We start from the raw sequence: 19140 nt of genomic DNA on the forward strand, positions 1-19140 counted from the left end.
CTCTCGGTTGAGGCACTCAATCTCGGTTTTGTTTAAATGTTCTAAAACCTTGGCTGTGAACTGGCTCCACAATAAAACTGATTTTAATTTTATAGATACATACGGTATTAGAAAACCCACCTGGGAGAGATACTTTCAGACGACCAATTCCTCGCCCTCAAATTCCCCCTACATAAGCCCACCCAATCGGCTACTGAGGAAGAACTGGCCCCTCTTCAGAGCCTCTTCCTTGTCTTCGGGTGCCGTCAGGGTTTGGCAGCGCCGAAACTCACGTGCCAAAGCGCGGCGATAGTAGTTGCGGTCGGTATACCGAAGGTGACGCCCTGCACGGAGCAGCGCCCGGTACAGCTGCAGCACAGCACTACTAGACCAGCCGCCCATGAGGGACCACACTTAAAGAGGGGGGGGAGACCCTGGCACCTGTGCAAATGGGGGAAAAGAGGAGCATAATAAAATTATAAAATGACAGTGATATAGAATTTTCCTCCAGGAAATTCTCGATTAATATAAGAGGGAAAGCATAAAGGTTTTACAGGTTTTTTTTGTTTTACAAAATGATAAACAGATGCAATGCTGTGTGTGTTTTGACCCTTTTTCACAGCAGTGAATAACCATCCACACATTTTCTCTACATGTACGTCAACGTATGTCGAGCAGAGGTCGCCAAAGTTGTGCCCGTGGGTACCGGGCAGCTCCCACGGACTACATGAGTAGCCCACATGTCTGATCTAAAAATAGCTCACCAGTGAAGTTGTCATTTGAAAATGTTAACATGTGCAGTGTTTTACAGAAATAAAGTGTTGCATACTGCTACTTAGCTGCTTCGGCCAATGTTGAACAATTGTTGAAAATTATTGTGAGAAATCGCGAACATGGTCAGTGTCTTCACATCCATAAATATCATTAATAATATATACTGTAATCAAGGTCATTTCGGCAGATTTGTTACTTCAGAAGTGTGCATGAAACGGGTAGGCCAGAAGTTGCTTTCACAAAAAGGTTGGTGATCCCTGATGTAAAGGAATTGTGCATGAAGGAACAACCAATTACAGTTCAACAGCCAATTTTATATCACTAGATTTGGTAATGATCTGGATGTGAGTGCATTACTATTAATATGGCACCAACTGAATGGTTAAACCGGCAGAACCATATTGGCACGCCCCGTCTTTTCTAAAACAAATGCAATCGTGGCCTTGAGACTTTTGCACAATACTATACATATTAGCAATGTATTAACCAGAGACCGAATTTTCCTCAGAATATCGACAGTACTGTCCTATACACTCAACATTTTTGTACAGTATACTCAAAGCAATACTTTTGAACATGCGATCGTTTTGAAAAGCCAAATGGCCAGGAAAATAAGCACACCATTAGATATTAACAAGGTGGCTGACACGCGTTGCAAATCCCAAGCCAGGTTTCCTGTACCAAGAGGCTGAAGCTAACGTTAGCAAGCACTGACACTTTGCATCAACGTGACTGCCTAACAGAGTCCCAATATTTGTCGTGAAACGACGACAACAGTGGCCATGGACATGAAAATCTGCAAAGGTTAATTTGACAAAGAAAATGGCTGACAGCAAGGAAAGTCACTCTTCTGACTTGCCTGTTAGCATTTCACACCCACTGACGTTAGCCAAGCGCTGACCTACACATGAAACACGCACGAGACGCGGCGAATGACAGACTGTCAAATATAACACACGTCAAACAACACGAAGTACGTACGTGTGAAAAATAGATCGAAGGATTTCGGGAGAAAAAAAAATGCCAGTCTGGGGGTCAAGACACTCAAGTCAAAAGCGGAAACAGATAGCCGACTGACATTCTACTTCCGGGTGACTTATTTCGTCAGCTAAATGGGTTTACATAGCTTCATAAATTAATATTTTATTCTAGTACAGGATAATAACGTTATAGCTTAGCTATACGGAATGTCAAATCCAAACCATGCACCCGTGTGTATGAAATAGAGGATTCCCACCCGTCAACCTTTGCGTAAAGCCGTTTACATTTACAGTACTTCCTGTAGTTTTTCAATTTACGAACTATCGCCTGGTCCATTTATTTACTTAAGTAATTTTTATTGATTTGTGTTGCGAGCAAGGTTATTTTAGTTCACGAAATAACAAAAACTTCTTATTTTTTTTTAATTAATCAACTTTTTGTTTTGTTTGTTCGACTGTCGTTCAAGCCAGTGTGAACAGGGTAACAAAATTATTGCAAAATGTCAAGGACTATAGCAGTTGACAAACATTATTTGACGGATCTGGCCCTTGGGCCTTCAGTATGACACCTGTGATCTATTTGATGATGTAAATTAAAAGTATGTGTTGGAGGAGAGTGGGCAGCATTGTGAATTAGTGGTTAGGCCAACTGCCTCACAGTAGAGAGTCTCTGGGTTTGAATGTTCCAGCTTCCTGTGTGCAGTTTTAATGGATGTGCCCGTGATTGACTCGTGATCAGTCCAAGATGTACCTCACCCAAATTGAGCGGGAACACGCTCCAGCACAGGCGCAGCTGTAAGGATCGGCATTTTGGAAAATTGTTGGATATGTGTGTAGGTGTGCGCGGTGCATCCCCTGGCATACCAGTATACAATTCACAAACACGCCCCACTTAAGACAGATTCATATTTATTTATTTCCTTGATGAAAGCAACAGTGAAAATGTTTGTCTTTTAAGTTGCGCATACAAATATTTCGAAGATGATGAGTTGAGATGAGTTGCAGGAGCATTCAGTTCACATTAAAACTTTACTTTGATTAAAAAATGAGTCACATAAAAAGTCATTGCACAAGAGAAAAGGTCGCTATGACATGTATGCTGTGTTTAAATGCTTTGTCCATTCTGAAACAAAGTTGGTACGACTAAAAGAGGCAACTTTCACTGACACAGTTCTTGAACATTCATGCGGATGATGAAAATAATCAACTGATGGAAACATTTAAATAACTGATTACTTTCACAATATATGCATCGTTTATTTCTGCCAAACTGTAGAAGAAACAAAGGATTAAGCAGTTATTGTTGCCATTGAAACATGAACATTTGGAAATAAATATCACACAAATCAGCTGGATATTTTAATATTTTGCATCATCGAGGCATGCTACATTTGATTGATAGTTGACGCTTTGTATTTCTCTTTAATCGGTTAGCCTACTGATGATCATGGCATATACTTATGTCCTTTGAGTCTCGGAATAATCTGCGTATCTCTGACATCGTTATGCTGAAGCAGCCAACATAAGTATCGCTCCGTCCCCATCCCCCACCCACTGGTAAGAAGTGGCTTCACCTCACGCATGTCAATGTACCACTTATAGGTCTGCTGCGGAACCGTATGGTGCCTGAGGGCTTCCTGTACCATGGAAGAGGTGGAATGACGTTCGCCGAGACCCAAAGTCTCTCCCAAACCCAGCAGAAGGTCCGCGGCCTTGGCTTTGGCTCGCCCGCTGCCCTCCACATAGGCTTGGTAGAAGGGAACCGAGAGATGGTCCATCTCAGTCAGCCAAACGGGGCCCCCGTATTTTTCTATCAACAGCCTCTCTCCTTTGCGCGTAAGCTTTCTCCCAAACTGCGGCTGACCTTCTTGGACCCACTCCAAGCAATCAGCAGAAGGCATCATTGGAATGGCTTGGTCAAGAGTGACTCGTGGTAGTTGTTTTTTTCCATCCAATTTACTCAGCAAGAGTGTGACATGTGTGAGGGTCCCGGCGGTGTTGAGGATGATATCCGAGTGTCTCTTCAGCATGGACTTGGTGAGATGATACAAATATCCCTCTGCTATTGAAATGGCGCGGTCCATGTCACCCAACAGTTCACACTCCACGTGGTAGAATTGGTTCAAGTGTGTGGCGTCGGGATCTTCTCCTCTGAAGCTGGGAGATATGTAGTAGGCCCCCTGCAGGTTATCCTGGAAGCGGAGGAAATACTCCAGCACAAATTGCATCGAGTCTGCTAGGTGGATGTCTTGACCCAAGAGGTGAACAGAAACCGGCTCGGAATCAGACCCCAGACCCATCGGGGAGGAGATGGTGTCTGTCGTGAGAGGCGTCAGGGCATAGGAGTACTGACAGCAATTGCTGAAATATTCCACTGTGCTGTGGAAAAGGGTGTTCTGTATCTGGAACAGGTTGCGATACCACTGGCACGTGATAGCGTGCGTGGAGTGGGACTCGGGGTCTTCCCATGATCGCGAGGGCCGGCACTGAGTGATTTTGGAGTAGAGCGTTTTGAGGTCATCCGGGTCGGCAGCTGGACCATCCAGTGAGGAAACGTATCCGGGGTATTTGAGGAAGAATTCCGTTTGTGGGCCGGCGATTTTCAGGCCTTCTGGGGAAGGTAGCACGGGGATCAGCTTGGTATGAGCGTAATCGATCTGAAGGCCCTCAAAGATGAGCGCGCATTGAGCTCCCATTCCTTCTTCCAGCAGTTGGGCCACTTTATAAGATGCCAAGATCAGAGCTTTGTAGTCGCTTTCCTCTAGTTGAAAGATGTCACTGGACAGTGGTTTGCGTGGCACCACGACGGTTACTCCGGGCGTGTTTGGGTAGGGTGTTAGAAAAGCAACGTGTTGATCATCTTCCCAGACTCTCCAATGTTGCTCCTCTCCCCGTACAATCCGACTGAACAGGTTGTCATCGGAGTGAGGCCCCAAAAATTCAAAGCTCGAGGGAGCATTTGTTGTTGGTAATCCATTCCTAATCTGGGTTTGAACCTTGTCCAGTGCTTCATCATCCCAACGTGGGCCATTTTTAGAGTTACAGTATCCCGGGTTGGAGGAGTACACTTCCTCTTGGCTGGCAAGATGGGCCTGCCACTTTGGCCCTAAGCCGTGAAGTGGTAGTAGTCGGATTTGTGCCGGGTGATTGGGGCTGGGATGGAAAACCAAAGCGCAACGTTGCACGCCGAGTTTGTCACACAGAATTTTGGAGACAGATTTCGCTTCTTGTAGCAGAGACACAAAATCAGGTTCAGCCAAATGAAAGATGCTCTGGGCCCCACTGAGAGTCTTCCTGGTCAAAATAGTTGACCCGGGGGTCCAAGGGTTGGCATTCAGATATGCAACCAGCTCATCAGTTTCCCAGATGGCATGAGAGACGTTCTTGAGGGGTCGAAGCACCTCGACTCTTGATATTCCACCTACCATGGAGGCCACAAACATGACGGCAGCATTCGTTTCGACAACGTAATTCCCCTTGGCGTCGACTGCAATGACCCCCGCGCAGACATCTTTCAGGTTTTCTGTCATCACCTCTCTACATGCCTGTCTGAGACTATAGCCTTTGTGGTGGTAGAGGCTGGCGATTTTTTGCGCAACGGTGTGCCTTAAAAACACATCTCCATCTCCGGAGCAGCTAACGGCTAATGCGTCGTCAGCGTATATCCCCGCTCCGACGACCGCTGTATCACCAACTCGCCCTTTCAGCTTCCCCACCAACCCGCCCGTCGATGTTGCGGCAGCCAAGCCGCGCTGACGATCCAACGCCACGGCCCCGACGGTTTGCGGGTGATTGTTTTTGGAAGGATTCACACCATTGAGCTTCGCGACTAACTCTCTATGACGGAGATCGGTGTGGAAGTAGTCAGGCTTGATGGGTTTTGCCTCTTCTTCCAAGCCTTGCAGCAACTCCTCCGCGCCGTCTCCCACAATCAGGCAATGTGAGCTTTTTTCCATGACACACCGAGCCGCTTTGATGGGGTTCTTTACACGTTGCACACAGGCAACGGCTCCAGACCTCATTCGATTGCCGTCGACGATGGCGGCCTCCATTTCAATGTTGCCCTCTCTGTTGAAGACTGAGCCTTTACCCGCATTGAAGAGAAAGCAATCTTCCAGGGCTTCGACCGTCCTTTGAACCGCATCCAGACTCGGCCCACCGCGTTGAAGCGCTTGCGATCCGAGCTTTAAAGCTGTTTGCAAAGCAAATTCGATGACATTCAGCACTCGTGCGTCCAGCATCATTCCCTCTCCAGCGCCGCCATGGATTAACAGAGTGTAGTCCGAACTCATGTCGGTGGTACTCTTGTTGCCGGGACTCCTCTCAAAGTGATTCGTCTCACCATTCATGTTCTTTGTTTGGTTTTCTTTGAGGAGACACTCCAGAGCTCCCATTTGACATGCGATTGCATATTTAAGAGCTAAAATCATCACAAACTTCAAGTTTGCCTTCAGGCTTTCCTGAAGCTTGTCCAGTACCAAAGCAAAGCTACCTTTCCCGTTAAGCACAATGCGAACCTTGTCCTTTTTGCCAAGGTAGGTTACAGCAAGCTGATCTTGGGCATAAACATTTCCAACTCCGCACTCGAGTCCCTCCATCAGGTCGGTACCGGTGAGGTACACAGACGGACACCCAAAGGGGTTCAGAAACTTTTTCAAAGGGTTGTCATTTGGTAAAGTTCGGCGAAGGGCAGCTAAATGCGGACCTACACCGGTTCCGGTTTTGGTGGTTTTTATGAGAGCCTTGTGTTCCAAATATGCAACATGGAACAAAGTTAAAAGCTCATCCGTGCATTGCATTGTGTTGCTTGATGCCAAGACACCCACTAACTTGCGCGACTTCGCGGTGACCGAGTAGGTGGGATCACAACGGCCGTGTTTGAAGTGCCGCATATGGGTGGGAGTGACAAGCATGTGAGCGGCAGCAGATTCCCCCAAAGTCTGCATCAGGGAAAGTTGTAAGGAGAAGTTGATCCAAGCGTCATAGAGGCCTCTTTGGTTTCTGAGAGTTGAAAACACATCAGGATAAGACGGCACATCGAAAGTGAGAACGGAATTCGGGAATTTGAAATCAGGGCATGTGTCGGCGCTATGCGTGGGGTGAAAGGTAAATGTTAAGGATGTCGGGTGTGAAGGATTCATATCATCCACCGTGGCAGAGCCGTTGACTTTATCTGCATCGGTGTGGACGAGGCTAAAATCAGCGGTCTCGGACAACTGGTATACACTCTCGGTGACGAGGCTCACCACCATCCCATCCACAGCACAGTGCTCAAAAATCATGCCGGCTGTGCTGTTCTTGAACACCACCAGATTCAGCACCTGCCAAAGGAAAAAAGACACCGTCTCAGTTGACTTTGTACGCTGATAACTCACAGCCCATCCGGTGTGACCTCCTTGACCTATAATGAGCTATCATTCTGATTTCTGTGGATGTTGAATTTTGAATATTCCTTTTTGTCTTGAGCCATTACAATAAGTGATACCTTCATTTTAAAAAAAAAAAACATTTGTTTGCAAGACTGCAGTGGAAAATGAAACAAAAAGTGAAGAAAATGGTTGTGTAAGCAGTCTTACCTTGTCATAGTATCTCAGACAGGGACCATCTCCTTCGCCTCCCAGCCTCACTGCGTTGAGGATGTCCGCCAATTCGGAAGGTGCACAGCAGTCCTCCAGACTTAATGCCAGCACGGCGCTCTCCATTAGCTTCAGTGATGCTGCAGAAGCTCCTCCTTTCTGCATGATCTCTTCCCTGATGGCGGCCCAGGACTTGCGCTCCAACGCAGAGAATCTACAAATGGCCAAGGGGTCGCTCTCATCTCCGGTGCTGGGCTGGTCCAGCACCTTTGCCAGCTGCTTGTAGATAGCAAGGAAGGATCGAGCAGATAACGGCCCATCGGCGCTGGAACGCTGTAGTATGTCAACCGAAAATACGCCCCCAGCACAAGTGACAATGGCGTGAATGCTTTCCGGGTACACCTATGGAGGGGAAATTAGAGGATGATTTAGGGGTTGAAAAAAAATGTACATTTGTGACATCTTTGGATTTTCCCGTACCTTAATTTCATCATGACTCTTGCCAGGAATTCGGGTGGCAGCAAAAACCTCCGATTGCTGGGTTCGCTCCAAAGGCACGTCACCCTCCAGCATGTTTGGCTCGCAATACAGCTTTGCTGCTGCCCAAAGCAGAGCGGCTGCTCTCATTAGCTGGTCGCATCCCTTTGTTTTGGATGGTAGAAGAACAATCGGAAGGGCTGTGGCCGTTGTTAGCGGGTCCGCACAGGATAGCAGATTTTTCTTGAAATTCTCCGTCACCCAATTTTCTTGGCCTGTAACGATGGATGCAAAGTTTTGCTGGGCCTCTTCAAGAGCTGACCTCTGCTTCTCGAGGGTGCTTTTGAAGTCGGCAAAACGATCAGGGCTTAAAGAGAGCTGGAGGACGCGGGAAACTTCCTGAAAGGTCACATCCACTTGTGGAACAGGGTAGTCGAGAAGAGCCATCCTGTTGAAATTTAGGAAGCTGGTGAGACAAGTGGACCTCTGTATTTATGACACTGTATAGTAAGTAAAAAAACTATATATATATAAAAAATATAGATGTAAAATATATATAATTTATTAATATATATATATATAAATGTAAATAATAATATAAATAATAATAATAATGATAATAATAATAATAAAATTATTTTTAAAAAACTAGAACGTGAGCATGAAAAGTTTTGTACTGCTTGGAAGCTGTTTTGACGCATCGAGTAGGCCATTATTTCCCAATATTTATCGAGCCAAGGCACCCGTTTTACATACAAAAGGTTTTCACGGCACTCCATCAAATTCAGTAGTAAAAAGTATGAATTCTGAAAAAAAAAACACTCTTGTAATACTTTACTCACAAATGGACTTGGGACAAACCTGGGCCAGTTTCAGTGAGTTTATTAGTCTAATATACTCATGAGGCATCCATTTGCCTCCAACCTGTATGTAGTAGTATTTCAAATAATCAATAAAAGTAAGACTAGCAAAAACATCTTACGAATTTCTTAAACCATCAGCATATTTATTGTAAACATGTCAGAGTTGATCAGGATTGTATTCACTCTACATTTAAGCTTCATCATGCCAACAAAGGCTTGGAGCAGAGCTGCTTTTTGTTGCTGTTGCTTATTAATTTAATTTCTCCTGACTAAACCAAATGACTTCAAATAATTCACACAATGCATCCTGCATGGATTTCTTGGAACATGCGCACTGCGGGGTTTCCTGTCTTGTGACTCCAATAGCTCAATAACTAGATTAGCAGACGTGGCTGTGATCAACTCCCACAATCCAGAACCACATACTGGGTATGTTAGGTTAAGCAAATATTCGAAATTGCTCATAGGTGTTTACAGTTTTCTGTCCTTTTAATTGACTGTTTTAAATGATTTACAGTACTTCGATAAAGAGATTCCCGGGGGTGGCTTTCGAAGTACTTCATTTAAACAATATACGATATATATAATATACAATCAACAGTGAAATGTTGATTGTATCTTTTAAAGTCATCCAATATGTTTGAAGACACGCAAAATATATACACTAACTTTAGAGGTCACCGTCTCAAGGATTTTCTGTCAACTGCAATGATGTTTAACAGTCCTTAGGTGTCAGTAATGAGCGACAAAGCAACACGGCACCGCCCACTGTACACGTCAGCAGTCTCATTTGCATGTCCTCCCAAGAACTATGAGCTGCGTGGAAATACAAACCATCGAAGCAACAGGTGCATTACCAGAAATTTAAATTGCCACTACCAAAATATTCTTGGCCTTGTTGGTGAAAATGGGGCTATTGTAAATCAATGTTTTTAGTTGATTGCAGCTTCGAATTTCTTTTTTGGAAAATATGCATACAAGTGATGATATAGTGCAAAAATCTGTCACAGTAATTTAAATATGGTGACTGGAAAAACAGTACAGATTATGGAATGATTTCTGACTGTGTGCAAGCTTTGCTTTTGCCAGAACAGAAATGCTTCTTGAAGGTTTGCATTGGATCGGCTGTGTGTATAAGATAAGAAAATCTTTATTTGTATATGTGTGGTTTCCAGCAAATATTGCTGTCAATCATGACCCAAATGAATTTAATTAAATTTACATTTCGCTATATTTATACTCTCCGTTAGTATATTTATTTGATTCCTTGATTTAACATTTGTGAATACCATTAATTTTGTCTTTCTTAAATGTATTCCTAACTTCTTCTCATCAAACAATATTTTTACACGCTAAGGTAATTATTTCCCAAATTTGCTGTATTTTCTCTCTAGAAATTAGAATGTTGGTTTTGCAACATTATTAATTGTACGCTACCGTTTATAGGATTTTTTTTAATATTAATATCATTTAACTAAATGTCCAAGGCAAGATATGATTTGTTATCCTCTATCTTCCAGACTTTCTAAGTGTTTCATATTGCATCCTAGAAAATATATTACTCATGAGAAAAACATTTCAAGAAGCAATCACAATGTCGGAGGAGTAACATCGGTTTGTATGAAAATTAAAAAAAACATTACATTTATGGAAAGTAGGCATTTTCTTTCCATTACAATTTGTGATTGAGATGAAAAGAGCGTCACAGATTAATGAACCCAACATCCGAAGATCTGCTCACCTCAGGTCGAAATTTCTCTCAGGTCAGGCCGCTCGGAAAGAAAGACAAACAGTCAATGGGAGGAAACTTGGGTTGTCTCTAATGAAAATGCTGTGACACTTATTAAGCAATTTAAATTCTTGTGGCCCTCCCACCAGCTCTCATGGCTCTCATTTCTTTTTCTTGTTTTCCTCATCTCGTATTGCCTTCTATCTCGCGCTTGATGAGTTTAACATACATATATTAATTAAATATTAGTTCATTCAAGAATGAATGCCTACATTCTTATAAATATATATATTTTTTGCTCATTTCATATATTTGGTGACCGAGAACCACGTCTGCCTCACAGACGAGAGATCACGAGTTTGAATTTTGGCCCGACCCTGTGTGGGGTTTACATTTTTCAAAAACAGGACTTGTGAGCCTGTGAGGTAAAGTGAAGGCTGCGAATTCCCCATATAGGGAAGGCGAGGCAGCTTTATTGATACAGCACATTTCATACACAAGGCAACTTATTTAAACATTAACAGAATTTTTTTTAAACGTTACATTTTAAAAGTATTTAAAAAAAACAAACAAAAAAATGCAAGGCGTCTAAAATTGCTACAACATAATGAACGATTTTAAAAAATGATTAGAGGACTTAATCAAAAAGCCACATATTTAATCCTGGATTTCGAACCATTTACACTTGAGGCTGACTTCACTTCACTTCTGTTGGCAGTTTACCGCATTTGCGTGCAGCGCAACAACTAAATGCAGCTTCACCTTGTTTACTTTGACCTCTGGGCTCCACTCATTGACTCACTTGCGCAGATTCCACAGCCCGACTAGGTTTATATTCAATTAGCATTTCTTTAATGAATTTGCGTATGTATAGGCGTGAAGGTGACTTTCAATGGTTGTTTACACATCCCTGCTCAAATTCCAGGTGACTTTTAGATGAAAAAGATGAAGCCCATGATAAATAATTTCAACATTTTTTTTTCCACCATTACTGTAAATTATAACCTGCACAAACAATCTGAAAAAAGGGGAAGCAGAATTACTGTCCTGGAACTGAGTTACGGCAATATAGTTGCACAAATGGTTGTACAATCCCTAAAACAACCATTTACCAGCCAGAAAAGATCTCCAGACTGAAGAAGTGTTGCAAGCCGCAGACCTGTCACCACACCTCAGTCTTTAGGAGCTCACACGAAATGTCCACTGTTGCTGTGCGGTCAACCTGCAGAAATCAACTGAAATGAAAAGAAAGGAAGTAGGAATAGTTACTGCAACGTGGTTGCACAAATTGTTGTACAATCACCAAAACAGCCATTTACCCAGCCGGAAAAGATCTCCAGACCGAAGTGTTACAAATAGCAAATAGCAGACGCATCAGACCTCAGTCTTTAGGGGGCCACATGAAATGCATGGGGGAGCCCAATTATTATTACCCGATAAACAACTGCATGCATGCGATTCAAATGCACCAGTGCAACTTTTACATCTTTTTATGGATCATGTCCGGCTTCAGACAAGAACTCTCACATTTGACGATTTGTGTTTGTTTTCCGTGGTGCAGTGTCACAAACGTTCTGCTGGCTTGACTCGTCACAATTTTGGCGATGTTAGCACGACAAGCACAACACTTCACTCCGGCTCATGTCCCCCCCCCCCCCCCCCATTTTATATAGTACATTTCATACACAAGGGAACTCAATGCGTTTCACACAAGCAAAGACACAACACTGAGCACTTAGAAACACAACAGTGGCCAACATTCAGAGCAAAGCAGAGAAAACAAAAAGTAGCTTGCAAAAATCACCAGAAAACCTGTGGGGTAAATTGAACACTCTAAATTTCCCATATAGTCACAGTGAATGTGAGTTTGAATGGTTGTTTGCTTGTTTACACATCCCTGTTCAAATTCCAGGTTATTTTTCATGTAAAAAAAAGTGATACTGTGACAAATCATTGAAAAACTTTTTCCACCATTAATGTGAACGAATACCTGTACACATCAACCATACCTGTCAACTCATACGGTTTAGCCATAGTTCATACGGATTTTGTGGTGAATCTTACGTATATGGCCGTATCGCACAAATCATACGGATTCTGAAAATTTCAGGGTTCCCCCCCCCCCCCCCCCCCAACAGGTAGTTCCATTCGCTTTTGTCCAGAATGGTGCTAGTCTACTCGAATGCTTTCATTTCTGGTAAAATTCCAGTAAATCACATGGTTCCTAGTTGAAAACAGCAGAGTATTCATTGCATTACATTAACCAGACATTGTATTATGGAGATCTACAATAAATATCGTTGAACATTTCGTGGGTTTTATTCTGCCGTTATTTTGACATATAAAATGCTTTGGTATGTTATAAGGATTTTTTGCTCTTTTTAAGGATTTTTTTGGTAGTTTATACAGGTTGGCGCTCCGAAAAGTTGACAGGTATGCATCAACTGAAAAAAGGGGAAGCATAAATTCTGTGCGCAACTGAGCTATTGCAATACGGTTGCACAAATGGTTGACCAATCCCTAAAACAGCTTTTTTTTACCAGCCGAAAAAGATCTCCAGATTGAAATGTTGCAGACAGTTCTTCTGACGGCACAATCTCAAAATCAGCTCATTCACAATACTGCAGTTGACCTCTGCACAATGCTGCAGTTGGGGTTCTGACCAGAACAAAGACATTGAATGTTGCTAGTGTCAGGAATTTTAACAAGTTTTATTCTGTAAAAATGTGAACATTTATTTTAAGTGGGGCGCAATCGTCAATGCGCTCCCCACCAGCTTCTTCGGGCCTTAGTCTTCAAAGCATGCAGCCTTTGATTGTAGCTTTTTTTTTTGTTGCCAAACTGGCCATGATCATAATTTATAGTAATATAAAATATAAATATATCGTAAGTTATCTGTGGAAAACATTATGCCAAGTTGGGTGACAATGTGCCACTGTCCTGTTACTTTTTTTCTACATGTTTGCAGACACAACCTAACGTTGCAACTGCTTCGCGGTGGATCTTTTTTTAATTTTTTTGTACAGTATTCGAGTGCATAATTTTTTCTTATAAACTGTCAGTGCAGCGTCTCTGGCGCCCTCTAACGTTGGCCGTCTGAAACACATTTGCACACCATCATGGCGGCACAGGCTCGCGCTGTGGTCTCAGCCCAGTGGCTTGCGGACGCAATCCGGAACGGCCTCGTAGGCTCCAAGATTCGGGTTCTAGATTCGTCATGGTACCTCCCGATAACCAAACGGGACCCGAAAGCGGAGTTCGCGGAGAAGCACATCCCGGGCTCTTCTTACTTCGACATAGACGAGTGCAGTGACCAAAGTTCACCGTACGACCACATGTTGCCCACTAGCAGCCACTTTTCACGCTACGTGGGCGAGCTGGGCATCGGTAACGACACGCATGTGGTGGTGTACGACACGAACGGCTTCGGCTCGTACAGCGCCCCCCGCGTCTGGTGGATGTTCCGACTGTTCGGTCACAACTCGGTGTCGGTGCTGGACGGGGGCATGAAGAACTGGTTGGCCGAAGGGCGCCCGGTGACGTCAGAGCAAGTGAATCCGGAGCGCAAAGACTTCAAGGTGTCCACGAACAACACGGCGTGGGTGAAGACTTATGAGGACGTGCTGGAGAACATCAGCACCAAGACGATCCAGGTGGTAGACGCAAGATCTGCGGGCAGGTACAGGGGGGTCGAACCGGAGCCGAGAGAGGGTGAGCAAGCTTTCGCAACGCCCCAATTTATGATGAATAAACTTGTACGTAAATCGGAAGGCGTCCGAGACTACCACTTGAGTTCCCAGAGATTTTGAGTCCAGGAAAATACTAGAGTTTTTTTTCTAGGTCACATCTTGGTCCAATGAAATACCATGAGCGCCTCAGAATGCCTTGGGAATGTTGACAAACTTTGCACTTTTTTATTCCCAGTCCGACACGAGTATGCACTCAAGAATTGATGTCTCACTGGCAGCGACGATTCCAAGTCACCGATACCACTAACGCTAGCTAGCTAGCTATACAGTGCAGTGAAAAAAGTATTTGCCCTCTTCCTGATTTCTGTGTTAAGTGTATATTTATCGCACACAAAAGATTTCAGTTCAAACCCATTTAAATATCCAACAGAGACAAGGAAATATTAATAAAAATGGGAGGGGCAGTTTCTAAATGATTGCATTTACCATGTAGGAAAAACATTCAAACCTATCGGGCTCGAATAATTGTGTAATTGCCCGCCTCCTTGTTAAATCACAAAGTAACTGTGACTAACGGCAGTTTTGGGGAAAGCTGATTCACTAGTCGGGTTGAATGATTTTGAAAAATAATGTGTTTGCAATTTTCCCTCCTCACTATTGCGCTTTAATTGTTTTGGGGTTTTTTCCACGGTGCTTTTCCCATGTACTTGTTCAGCACTGTATGATGAAGTGCATTGTGTAACTGCGGTAAAGGAACTTAAATATAGGGCATTGGATAATCTTTGCTCCACATTTAAAATTTCTAAACAGGTACCCGACCAGGCCACTTCCCCGGTGCGATCAACATGCCGTTCACTTCCTTCCTGGAAGCCTCTGGAAAGTATCTGGCCAATGAGGACCTGTCCAGACTATTCAGGGAAGCCGGTGTGAAATTGGACCAGCCGCTGTGGGCCACCTGCGGTTCTGGCGTGACGGCGTGCCTCGTCGTTTTGGCAGCTCACCTGCTCGGGCACCCGGGGGTGTGCGTTTATGACGGCTCCTGGGCCGAGTGGTTTAAACGAGCATCTCCTGAAAACGTCATCTCAGAGGGAGAGGGAAAGAAAATGTGAGACAGCCGTCTCTGTAACAGAAGAAAGAAATAGCAAGAGTTGAATCCACTTGGGATAAACCTAAGACATTTGCACATTTTAAATGACACAATGCTGCGTTATAAAAGTATATGAAATAATCTATGCAACCGTTAACATGTTACTCAAGTAGAGCAATATTTGAATGCTGCAACAGTGCTTAAAGTGTATAAAGCAATGTACTCATGCCCCCCCCCCTCGAGTGACATCTATTATGCTGTTTGTGTTGCTAGTTCACAAACAAAGTGCACTTTTTGATTAGAGGAGTGGTCTTTTGCAAATCATGCACGAAAGGCAATCTTTCATTTGTTTTCCCGCATGATTCCATTTAAACTTTGTCATGCTCATGGGTTGTTCTCATTATTCATTCACCAGAAAGGTAGATATTCCATTTTTTAGGTGCATGGGCAGAGTTAGCAGGAACCTGGGTTGAATACAGATTGTAGCAGCATATGTTATTAAAGACAACTTGAAATATAAGTGTTCTTGTTTCTGCTGTGTTGTCCAGTAACTGTTAAATGTCAACAAACCGGAGCTGTGCAAATTGGTGACCAAAAGTCTAAATATTTGCAGATATCCAAAGTGCTTATTAACATAGTGAGGCATTAAAACCACCTTTTACCGAAATTTGTCGTTATAGCATGCGGTTGTAAATACCTGTACATTTTTTATGGAATATGTAAACCGGTGATGTGGTTGGGAAAAGCCATCTGGCAATTTGTATATTTATTTTATACTTTCTTTATAGGGCTTAACCCAAAGTTTACTGCTTACTTGTTTTATTCACTCTCCTTTCTGGATTATGTCACATCCCTGTCCATTCACATAAAAGATTCCAAAGATCAAAACACCATCAATCTAGAGGTATTTACCCAGTTTGCACATGTAATGCCCATGTTGGGTTTTTATGGTGTAACGTTGCGAGGTGGTGGTGGACCCCAAAAAGCAGGCAGGAGGGAGGAGCAAGGTGAACTTGACGAATTATATTGAATAAAACAGAGAAAACTGAATCCAAAACAAACAAAGTGCTAACAACCAAAACGAATCCAAAGTAGCCAAACAAAACCATGACTGTGGTAAAAAACTAACAGGAACAGAACCATGACAGAAAAAAACATGACAGTTGCAAGCAAACAGCAACACAACACACATGACAGTAGCAAGAAGCAACAATGACCCGACACCGAGTGTTCGGGCAGGAGTCCTTTTATACAACTAATTACCAAATGACCAACAGGTGTTCAGCTGCCGGGGGAGCCCTACAGTGCCACCTGTTGGTCCCTAAACCGAATCATGACATATGGCTCCCAGACAAATTCTTAGTGTTGTGCTTTGAATTACTTTGAACTTTTTTTTTTTAACGTAGCCGCTTTTCCGGCAACTTCACACATCTGGCGCAGTTTTCCCCTGAATTGCAGTCATCTGTCAGCCATTTATTTTATTTTATTTTTTTAAGGGCAATGCAAGATGCGCCTGTACTTCTCTGGAAGTAATCTCGAGAGAGAGAGAGAGAGAAAGAAAGAGAGAGAATCTGTTCATATTATGCTTCCAAGTAAAAATGTGATAATACTAGTCATGTAAAGTACAAACCCCCCGCCCCCAGCCCCTCTTTTGGATAAGTGGTGTTGAAAATGGATGGATGATGTAAATTACGTATTTCTAATCTAAATTGTACACTAGTGATTTTCAGTGTGGTACGAAGAGTACTGTGGCTCCCTCTGGTAGTACTGTACTGTACTCAAAAATTTGGGATCCACTGGCATATTTTGTTGTGGAAAGACATCATTACGTAATCACAATGTACTTCAGCAACCTTTTGCACCAAATGGTCCCGCCTTGCGCAACAGTTCCATGGTCCTGAAATTTGCTGACCAAAATGTCCACGGAATCTACACTGGTATGGCGGCACAAGTTCGCGCTGTGGTCTCAGCCGAGTGGCTAGATGACGCAATTCAAAACGGTCTCGTGGGCTCCAAGATTCGAGTCCTGGACTCGTCATGGTACGTGCCGGTAGCCAAACGGGACCCGAAAGCGGAGTTCGCGGAGAGGCACATCCCGGGCTCTTCGTTTTTCGACATAGTCGAGTGCAGTGACCAGAGCTCACCTCTTTGCCACACGCTCCCCACTAGCAGCCACTTTTCACGCTACGTGAGCGAGCTGGGCATCGGCAACGACACGCATGTGGTGGTTTACGACGCGCACGAGTTCGGCTTGTACACCGCGCCCCGCGTCTGGTGGATGTTCCGATTGTTCGGACATGACTCGGTGTCGGTGCTGGACGGGGGCATGAAGAACTGGTTGGCCGAAGGGCGCCCGGTGACGTCAGAGCAAGTGAAGCTGGAGCGCAAAGACTTCAAGGTGACCACGAACAATACTGCGTGGGTGAAGACTTTTGAGGACGTGCTGGAGAACATCAGCACCGAGAAGATCCAGGTGGTGGACACCAGGCCTGCGGGCAGGTACAGGGGGGTCGAACCGGAGCCCATAGAGGGTGAGCAGACTTTCGCAATTGTGTTTGAGTTTGGATCAAGCTTTTTCTTGATGAGATAATCAGAAAAAAATGCATCGTTGCTTTAGCAGACTAAACAGTAAGCAACAATTTTACCAGTCATTCATACCTCATGAAAGTTGGTTAAATTTGTGTTGTTACTCAGTGGAGGGAAGTAACAAAATACAAGTACTTAATTATTGTCCTCGAGTATATTTTCAAGTAACTGCACTTCGACTTGAGTACTACAGTACATTTGAATGCTGATAAAATAGATGAGCTGCACATTTTTAAATTTTAGAGCGACTCACCCGCGATTAATTGTAGATGTCAATTATTTTTCACTTAATTGATGAATCACATTGTGTATGTGTATAAATAAATAAATTCCTAATGAATATTAATCTCAATTGCCTACGTAAAGTCCTGTGAATTTACCCTTTGTCTGAATAGTGCAGTTCTTGATTGTATTTTTTTTGTTTTGAAACAGGCACTCTACCTGGCCACTTCCCCGGTGCAGTCAACTTGCCATTTACCTCCTTCCTGGAATCCTCAGGGAAGTTTCTGGCCAATGAGGACCTGTCCAGACGATTCTGGGAAGTCAAGCTCAGATTGGGCCAGCCGATGTGGGCCACGTGCTCTTGTGGCGTGACGGCATGCTTTGCTGTTCTGGTTGCTCAGTGGCTCCGACACCCGGGCGTGTGCGTTTATGACGGCTCTTGGTCCGAGTGGTTTAAAAGAGCATCTCCTGAAAACATCATCTCAGAAGGAGAGCGAAGGAAATTGTGAGACAGGCGAGTAGGTCAGAGGGGGCTCCAGTCAGTGTTAGCAGTAAAGAGAGATGCGTGTTCCAAGTGAATTCAACGTTTGTACTTTTAAACTGCATTAGTGCTTTAGTTTCTGATTTAATCGATGCACACTTTAGTTGTTACTCAAGCAGTGTTAGAACGTTACAGTATGCAGAAACATGCAATGGGCCACAGTACCTCACGAAGCATGTCATCTATTTCAGACTACAGTATAGATTACTGTACAATAAATGTTTATGGCACAAAGCCATCTTTGCTTTGAAGCACATTGCGTTGCTTGGGGTATAAAATGTTTTCTATCAAGTTGCCTTGCCTTTCTTTTAAAATAAGATGATTAGTCATGCATGAAATGTATTCTGGTTTCAGTTTTCTTGTAGGATTCCATTTAAACCGTCATACTCATTTGTTCTCATTCATTAAACAGTTCAGAAAAGTAAACATTGAGTTTGTTTTGAGCTTGCAAGCCATCTTGCAATATGTGCCCAACACAACAGTAGTACTGGGAAATAACAGAGTACAAATACTTGATTACTGGAGACTTAGACGTAGATTTTTCAGGCGTTTAATGCTTTACTGGAGTATTTATATTGCAGATGGCCTTTTACTTCTAATCCCCAAATTTCAAAGCACATACCCCACTCCCCTTTCC

General features: G+C 43.5%; 4 protein-coding genes across 5 annotated transcripts; 2 read left to right on the forward strand and 2 right to left on the reverse strand.

Moving 5' to 3' along the window:
• Window positions 1-168: 168 nt before the first annotated feature.
• Window positions 169-1832, reverse strand: LOC147192553 (mitochondrial ribosome and complex I assembly factor AltMIEF1-like). Its single transcript, XM_086132575.1, has 2 exons — window positions 1735-1832; window positions 169-420 (listed from the first exon to the last, which is right to left on the reverse strand). Exon 2 carries the CDS (start codon window positions 379-381, stop codon window positions 169-171), a length of 213 nt encoding a protein of 70 aa, XP_085988701.1. The 5' UTR covers window positions 382-420; window positions 1735-1832.
• A 793-nt stretch (window positions 1833-2625) lies between these two features.
• Window positions 2626-10519, reverse strand: LOC147192554 (uncharacterized). Of its 2 annotated transcripts, none has more exons than XM_086132562.1 (4): window positions 10391-10519; window positions 7790-8234; window positions 7310-7711; window positions 2626-7054 (listed from the first exon to the last, which is right to left on the reverse strand). In XM_086132562.1, the coding sequence occupies exons 2-4, from the start codon at window positions 8231-8233 to the stop codon at window positions 3179-3181; spliced, it is 4722 nt and encodes a 1573-aa protein (XP_085988688.1). In that variant the 5' UTR covers window position 8234; window positions 10391-10519; the 3' UTR covers window positions 2626-3178. The 2 variants fall into 2 exon arrangements, with proteins under 2 accessions (XP_085988688.1, XP_085988689.1); XM_086132563.1 differs by having other exon boundaries at window positions 7790-8061; window positions 10391-10500.
• Window positions 10520-13475: 2956 nt separating this feature from the next.
• On the forward strand, window positions 13476-15674 carry LOC147192555 (3-mercaptopyruvate sulfurtransferase-like). The gene is made up of 2 exons (XM_086133954.1): window positions 13476-14089; window positions 14878-15674. The coding sequence occupies exons 1-2, from the start codon at window positions 13498-13500 to the stop codon at window positions 15174-15176; spliced, it is 891 nt and encodes a 296-aa protein (XP_085990080.1). The 5' UTR covers window positions 13476-13497; the 3' UTR covers window positions 15177-15674.
• Window positions 15675-17019: 1345 nt separating this feature from the next.
• LOC147192556 (thiosulfate sulfurtransferase-like) lies at window positions 17020-18944 on the forward strand. The gene is made up of 2 exons (XM_086133079.1): window positions 17020-17685; window positions 18173-18944. Exons 1-2 carry the CDS (start codon window positions 17046-17048, stop codon window positions 18469-18471), a joined length of 939 nt encoding a protein of 312 aa, XP_085989205.1. The 5' UTR covers window positions 17020-17045; the 3' UTR covers window positions 18472-18944.
• The last annotated feature ends 196 nt before the right edge of the window (window positions 18945-19140 follow it).

Source organism: Hippocampus guttulatus, chromosome 16 (genome assembly GCF_054856545.1).
Source record: "Hippocampus guttulatus isolate MCC_2025c chromosome 16, RoL_Hgut_1.0, whole genome shotgun sequence".
Taxonomy (NCBI): Eukaryota; Metazoa; Chordata; class Actinopteri; order Syngnathiformes; family Syngnathidae; genus Hippocampus; species Hippocampus guttulatus.